General features: G+C 44.8%; 1 protein-coding gene across 1 annotated transcript in view; it reads left to right on the forward strand.

The window, feature by feature from the left end:
• LOC106531411 (uncharacterized) overlaps nt 1-7,199 on the forward strand; it is a gene marked incomplete at its 5' end in the record, with an annotated part of 83,511 nt that overhangs the window by 22,557 nt on the left and 53,755 nt on the right. Inside the window, 5 exon segments of the mRNA XM_014027278.1 lie at nt 64-4,089; nt 4,241-4,375; nt 4,622-4,747; nt 5,807-5,994; nt 6,120-6,201. Coding sequence (XP_013882732.1) covers nt 64-4,089; nt 4,241-4,375; nt 4,622-4,747; nt 5,807-5,994; nt 6,120-6,201 — 4,557 coding nt within the window.

Genomic DNA, 7,199 nt, shown 5'->3' on the forward strand with positions numbered 1-7,199 from the left:
GTATATATATACTGTATATATACAGTATATGCAACATTATAAAGTGAGCATTGTGTATTTCAGGAAGCGATTGGTATGCTCAGCAGCCTGGGAGCTCGAAGGGAAAGAAGCAGAAGTCCTTCAGAGGCAGGTCCTCCTTCAAAGGTCTTTATTCAAGAGAAAACCAAACCTGAACATCTGAGACCCTCAGACACCAAGCTGCCAACTCAGGAGTCTGAGAWCTTTCTGGGTCCACATCACAGTGACACTAACTTTTTGCCAAAGATAGTAGTTCAGGAATACAGAGAAGAAAAAATGGCATCTCCACCGATGCTCTATACCTACGCTCAAGCTGTGACTGGAACAAGGTCTTCACCTGAGGAACCAAGTCTGGATTCCCAAGAGACTGCTGCACAAAACCCACAGAAAACTCAACATCAAGGCCCAATACCACAGCAGTTCCTGCAACAAGATCCTTCCAGGCAAACAGCAACTGAAACAGAAGAGCAACAACCCAAGCTCCAGCAATCAGTTAAAATTAAGAAACAACAAGAAATGTTGTATGAAGAACCAGAACCACAGCAGCACAAACCAGACCAGGAACACCATCAAAGTGAACAGCTGATGGTTACAAATCTTAAAGAAAAGACAGAAGGAAAACAGAAAACAGAGCTCCACGAGAAAACTTCACATCAGCAACTAAGTGTCAAGAAACCGTCTCTGAGCTCACAAGAGCTTCAGAGCCGAAAGGCTCAGGCCAYGAAGAACCGACCCTGGCTGCAAAAAGGTGACAAGAAAACTCCAGGTCCACATATAGGACAAGAGCCTGCTCAGGCTCCTAATCAGACCAAACAGTTAAAAACAGCGTCTGGTACTCAGGTAGTCTCACATCAATCATCAACTGGTAGGAAACAGCCTGAATCACACACAAAACACACTAAGGAGACACAACAAGTGCAAGAAAAGCAACAAAAAGAAGCTCAGCAACAAAGAGAAACACAGCAACRTCAGCAAGAAAAAGAGCAGCAGCAACAACAAAAGCAGCTTCAGGACTTCAAAAGGCAACAAGCACACCCAGTTGTAAGACAGGCCAAACCAGATTCACACACCAAGACTAAACCCTGGACAGTGACTGRGACTCAGTCTAACAAAGAAAGAAAAACCCAGAATCAGTCCCAACCCAACATGCAGTCCAAGTTTCAGTCTGATGTCAAAGTGTCCCTCACTGGTGTGTCTCACTCWTCTACAGAGAGCCAACAGACAACAACAACAAGCTTCTCACAAACTGGAATGATTGAAAGTCAGTCACAGAAACAAACTCTTTCAAAGCCTCATACCTCTACAAAAAAACAGGCCCTCTCCCAGACATCTGTCCCTGCAGTATCTCAGCTTCTGCCACAGCCTCAGAGTCCAGCCCTTGGTCCACCTGTTGCTCAAGTTCAGACATGGACACAGATCAGTCCTTCTTCTCCTTTTCCAGGTCTCATTCAGCCCCCTGTGCCATCCCACATTCAGCTTCGGACTCATCCACAGTCTTGGGCCCCTGTCAGGCCACCTTCTCCTAAACCACCAACACATGACCAACCTGAGACCATTGATCAGGCAAAAACCTTTGCTCAAACTCACCCGCAGCTCAGAGATCGTCATGAAACCTGTTCTGAGCTGAAAACTCATTCTGAAATCAATGTAAGGTCCAAGAACTTGCCTCAGATCCATTCAAAGTCAGGAGGAGATGCTTGGGTTCCTCCTCAGACTCATGTTCACAAGACCAACCTTCAAACCAATAATCAGTCCATTGCCCAAGTTCAAAGTCATGTTCAGCAAGTAGCAAAGCCAAGTGACCACCAGCCACCAACTYGCCATCAAACAAAGGTTCAGCCTATGGTCCATCTTCAGGACCGTCCAGTTCCTGAGCCTTTGACTCATTCTCAACCTCCAGTTCTACACCATRGACTTCCTACAGGCCCTCATCAGGACCATCCAGTTCCTGACCCTAATACACGTTCTCAACCTCCAATCCTACAGCACGGTCTTCCTACAAGCCCTCGTCAGAACTTTCCAGTTCCTGACTCTATGACTCTTTCTCAACCTCCAATTCTGCATCATGGTCTTCCTACAGGCCCTCGTCAGGACCATCCAGTTCCTGACCCTAAAACTTGTTCTCAACCTCCAATCCTACAGCACGGTCTTCCTACAAGCCCTCGTCAGGACTATCCAGTTCCTGACTTTATGACTCTTTCTCATCCTCCAATTCTGCGTCATGGTCTTCCTACAGGCCCTCATCAGGACCATCCAGTTCCTGACCCTACAACTCGTTCTCAACCTCCAATCTTGCAGCAAGGTCTTCATTCCCAGGGTCATCTGCAGGCCTGGACTCCAGTTCAAGCCTCATCTTTGATGTCACCTCAGCATCTTCAGACTGCAGCTCAACCTCAACTTTATCACCAGGGCTACTCCCAGTTCTTATCTCAGCATTATGCAGAAAAACAGGAGTCACAAAGTCAGGCCATTGTCCAACAGAGACATCCTGTTTCACAGTTATACCCTCAAGTGCAAGGTACCATGTCTAAGGCCTTCCGAGCAACTCCGGATGTGCCACAGTGGCCCCAGCAAGGGCCTCAGGTCACTCCCCATAGGTTTTCCCACATGTCTTATACTCAGCCTCAAATCCATCTCCAGGCACATACTCAGACATGGTCTCCCTCCCAACCTCAAATTAACCTCCAGAGTCCTGTCCAACTCAAACCCCACCAACCATTTCATCCAGTCCAAACAGAACAAGGTCATGTTCACCAGCAGAATTGGGTTCCAGCCATGCCACACATTCAGTCCCAGCCTTATCACCATCCTCAGACTCAGCAGTATTTAACAGTTCAGCATACAACTCAGATCCAAACTCAAACAACTTCTCAATCACAACCACCACACCAGGTCCAGTGTCAGCTACCTTTACAGGGCCCACTTCAAACTTTGCAGGCCCAATCCCAAACTGGTATCCAGATTCAGACAGGACTGCAAGCTGAGCTTTATATCAAGCCCTCTTCAGAGCCCAAACTCTCCCAACTCCTGCAACCTCTGATGGAGGAAAACAGTTCATCATCTCCACTATCCAATCCTCTGGTCAGAGCAGGGTTTGAGTTAACAGTCCAACCAAAGGTACCATTAACAATCCAGTCCAAGTCTGAATCAGAACCAAAACCCCAATCCATGCTACCTAAACCTGTTCCATCAAGTACAGTGACAGTGGTCAAATCTTTAACCGAACTTGGTAAGCAAAAACAAGCAGATATTCAGCCTTCATGTAAATCAGAACCTTTGGTTCAACTACCTGCTAAATCCTCGGGTGAGTCACCACAATCTCAGGTAACAAGTGAGCCCCTGGTAATGATGCCTACCCAGGCCCAAAATGAGTCCCTGGTTCTGACCCCAGCCAAATTTGAAGATGAATCGTCATTGCTGTCCAAGTTGCAGATTGAAACCCCAACACAACCTGTGGTTCAGTCACTTATTCAGCATAATATTGACTTAACAATACAACCTAAGGTCCAATCAATGACTCAACCCAAACCTGAGGCACAGTTACCACAGACTCAGTTATCATCCTTACCCAAACYCCAATCACCTCCAAAGTCCAAAATTCAGAGCGAAACCCCAACAAAACCTGTGGTTCAATCACCAATTCAACATAAATCTGACTCMTTCCCTCAACCAAAGGGCCCATCCATGTCTCAGCCCAAACCTGAGGCACTACCCCAAACACCTACACAATACAAGACTCAGTCCCCACCACAGACTAGACTTCAGACTCAACCACTTCCACCATCAAACCTTCAGATCCCATCTGAATTGCATCACAAACCTCATCAGCAACAAAGCAGTCCTGTATTTCAGGTCCCTCAGATCCAAGCTGAATCCCTAGATGACCTCATCAGATCTCCTGCTTTGGCTCAGGCTCCTCCTCAGGCCTACACAGAGGCCTACATCAAGGCTCGGGCTCTGGCTATGAACGGCTTTGAGGAAGCCAAGCACTGCCTGCAGGCACACATCCTGGAGGCCATCTCTGTCTTTAAAGACAAATGTTTGTCAGCTGAGCAAGCAGCCGTTAAAGAGGTAAATGCAACTAGCTCTTGTGTCTGAATGGGATTTATAACCAGTAACAGATAAACAAAATGTCATTTTGGGGTTAATTATTTATGACTATTATTAATTATTACTAATTATTTGATAAACTGATTATCATGAAATTTATGTCTGTCCTTAGGAGACTCTGAGGACTCTGGACCCAGAACTGCTTGAGGAGTTCCTGAGAGCAGCGAAGGGCATGGAGGCTTTTTGTACTCCATCACAGCTCCAAGACATGGACTCCTTCACCCAGTCTGTCAGGACACAGTGGGAGGTAGGAGACCAGTTCTGCTGCTGTGAATTTTCTGTAGCCGTAATGCTAAAATGAGAAAAACCATAACTAAATGTTAAAGCGATTGAACTAGTGGATAAAGCTAAAATGAGCAAAGAAGCTAAAAGCCACAAGTGTTCAGCCACAACCATGTGAATCCATGTGATTGCATTCACCTTGAACTGCATATTACTGCAGGTTGTGCCGTGTTCTGTGTTGAATTGAATTGATTTTTATATCGTCCCTCAGGCTGTGAGAGCTGAAATCTCAGGCTTTTTGCATCAGTTACGCTTTGAAGTAACAAGGAAAGGTTTTAATTCAGCTGCCCTGCGGTGTGAGATGCACTTAGCCTCCTGCTTAAACAAACAGGAACAGGTAGTGAAATAACTGCAGCTATACTCTGTTGGTGTGCTTCAAAGGATGGATATGCAGCTTAGCGTATCTGCTTAAACTCTTCTTCAAAAATCTGAGGTGACTTCAGTTGGACTTTATTCAGTTGTTTTAGAATGCTGTTTTTGCAGGGGTGTGCTCCAGTTGTACAGATATTTTCAGATATTAGCTATCAGAGTAGCTAAATCTTGTTCAGAAAAAAACAAACACATGATCACTGATAACATCAAAAGAATATAAAAATCTCATCAATTAAATGGTCAAAAACAAAGTACACATAATGTTCAAGAAGAAAAAAGAAAACAGCATTCTTTTATTTCTGTGGTTCTGCTGGCTGTTGGGGCAGYTTGTGTTTGTTGGGTCTTTTCAGGTGCAATGCTGGTTCAATAGGAAATGTTTGAGTTTGAAGGCTTTCAGTTCTTCACAGTCCTGGAAAACAAAGTCCATTCTCTTTCAGTTCTAAGGTTTTAAGGCTCAGGCTGACCACTGTCAGCACTGTGGTGGAGGGCTGCAGGTTTAGGCTCCTTGCAGTCACTGAGTGGAGCCCATCTGTCTGACAGCTGAAGTTTGGACYAAACTGGGTCCAACAGAACCATGGTCCCAAACACAGCAGATGGTCTACAACAGGACCATGATCCCAATACAGCACCTGATCTACAACAGAACCATAGTCCCAAACCCAGCAGATGGACTACMAATCGGTCAAAAAGAAAAGAATCAAGGTGCTGTAGTCAGAGTCTAGAACCTGAACCTGAATCTGAAGGGGTTCTACAAGTTTCTAGATCAGGGTCTGGACACACTTTGTGTTTAATAATGAATGAGTGGGTGGAATTTGTTGGGTGTTTTTTTTTACTTTAGACCAGATCAGATGAATTTTGTCCTGATAGAGAAACCTCTGGAACTGAAGGAGGGGGAATATTGGTTTTCCAGGACTGTGGAGTTTTTCTCTTCTCACTTGAAAAAGGAGTCTTTAGGAGGACATGAAGTATTAAAAAGTTCAATGGTTTCTGTCATTGCTTGTTTCCTTCTGGTACTGTGGACCAGGCCTGCTTCTCAGCAGACTTTACTGAGGCTGAGCAGCACCTTCAGGCCCTGAAGGGTCTATGTGATACTCTGAGCCCGGAGGATTCTCACCGCCTGGCCCAGACCCAGCTGATGGAGTGTGAAACCAGGCTGGCTGCCATCCAGCGTCAGTTCAGTGGAGACCAAGATGCTCAACACCCTGAGTCCAGGTGAGCTTCTGGAGTGGGTCTGTAATTCTGTTACATTTAGGAAGATTATTTTCAGTTTTGTTATCTGGACTTCTAGGAAAACCTGTTGAATGAAGAGAAAAATGCAGATTATTTTGATTTTACAGGATTTATTTAGCTCTTGGTGAAGATCTGAACTCCCAAAGGAGACCTAAAAAACTGAGTGACAAACCCCAGATCTCAGTGGAGGTAAGACTCACCTGTCTGGAGACTTGTGAGTAGAAAAAGTTTTCACTCCCCTGGTGTTCTTTTTTTTCTTACAACCTGAAATTGTTTTAGAAAAAACACTTTAAATTATAGAAGAAACTTTGATGAAATAATTCTAAATGTATAAAACTGAAAAATATTGTGTGATAAGTATTCACCCCCTTTGCTTTGAACCATTCCCATCTGAGTTCAGCCAGATGCAGATGTTCTAACAGATCAACTTCCTCAGTGTGGCTGGGTGGGTGTATCTGTTGGGAGTGTTTTTGGTTCCTCCTCTCGGTTCTGTATYATTTTTTTCCTGTTCAGCACCTCCTGCCTCTGCTTCAGCCTCGCCCACGCTCACCACTTCTAACCCCTCCCACACTCACCTGCTCGTCATATTTCTCTCCCAGGTGTTTCTTGTTCCAGCTCGTTTGTCCCTTTTTACCTTCTGTTCTCTGTCCTCGGTGGTGTCAGAGCTGTGCCAATGTGTTGCCTTCTACGTCCCTGTTACCTGTTCATGTTGCAGACAACTTTTTGCTGCCATGCCAGTGTTTTCTTTTTGTTAAATAAAGCATTTTTTTTTCTTTTTTACACCGTTTTTTTCAGTCTGCACCTGAGGTTTAACTTTTCAAGTCATATGTTACAGTCAGTTTATGTAGAACATCTGTTCTTTAACTCAGGAAACCCAAACCAATCCTAACTATAGGATTTATCAAAACGGAAAGTCTTCAGTCTAATCTTAAAAGTAGACAGAGTGTCAGCCTCACGGACAGAAACTGGAAGTTGGTTCCACAAGAGAGGAGCTTGATAACTGACACCAAACACCAAAGCTGGACTGTTTGGACGTCGTGATGTCAGATGTTGTGATGTCAGACGATGTGATGTCAGACGTTGTGATGTCAGATGTGATGTCAGACGTTGTGATGTCAGATGTGATGTCAGATGTTGTGATGTCAGACATTGATGTCAGACGTTGTGATGTCAGATGTGATGTCAGA

The sequence above is a fragment of the Austrofundulus limnaeus genome, unplaced genomic scaffold (assembly GCF_001266775.1).
Source record: "Austrofundulus limnaeus strain Quisiro unplaced genomic scaffold, Austrofundulus_limnaeus-1.0 Scaffold629, whole genome shotgun sequence".
NCBI classification, from domain to species: domain Eukaryota; kingdom Metazoa; phylum Chordata; class Actinopteri; order Cyprinodontiformes; family Rivulidae; genus Austrofundulus; species Austrofundulus limnaeus.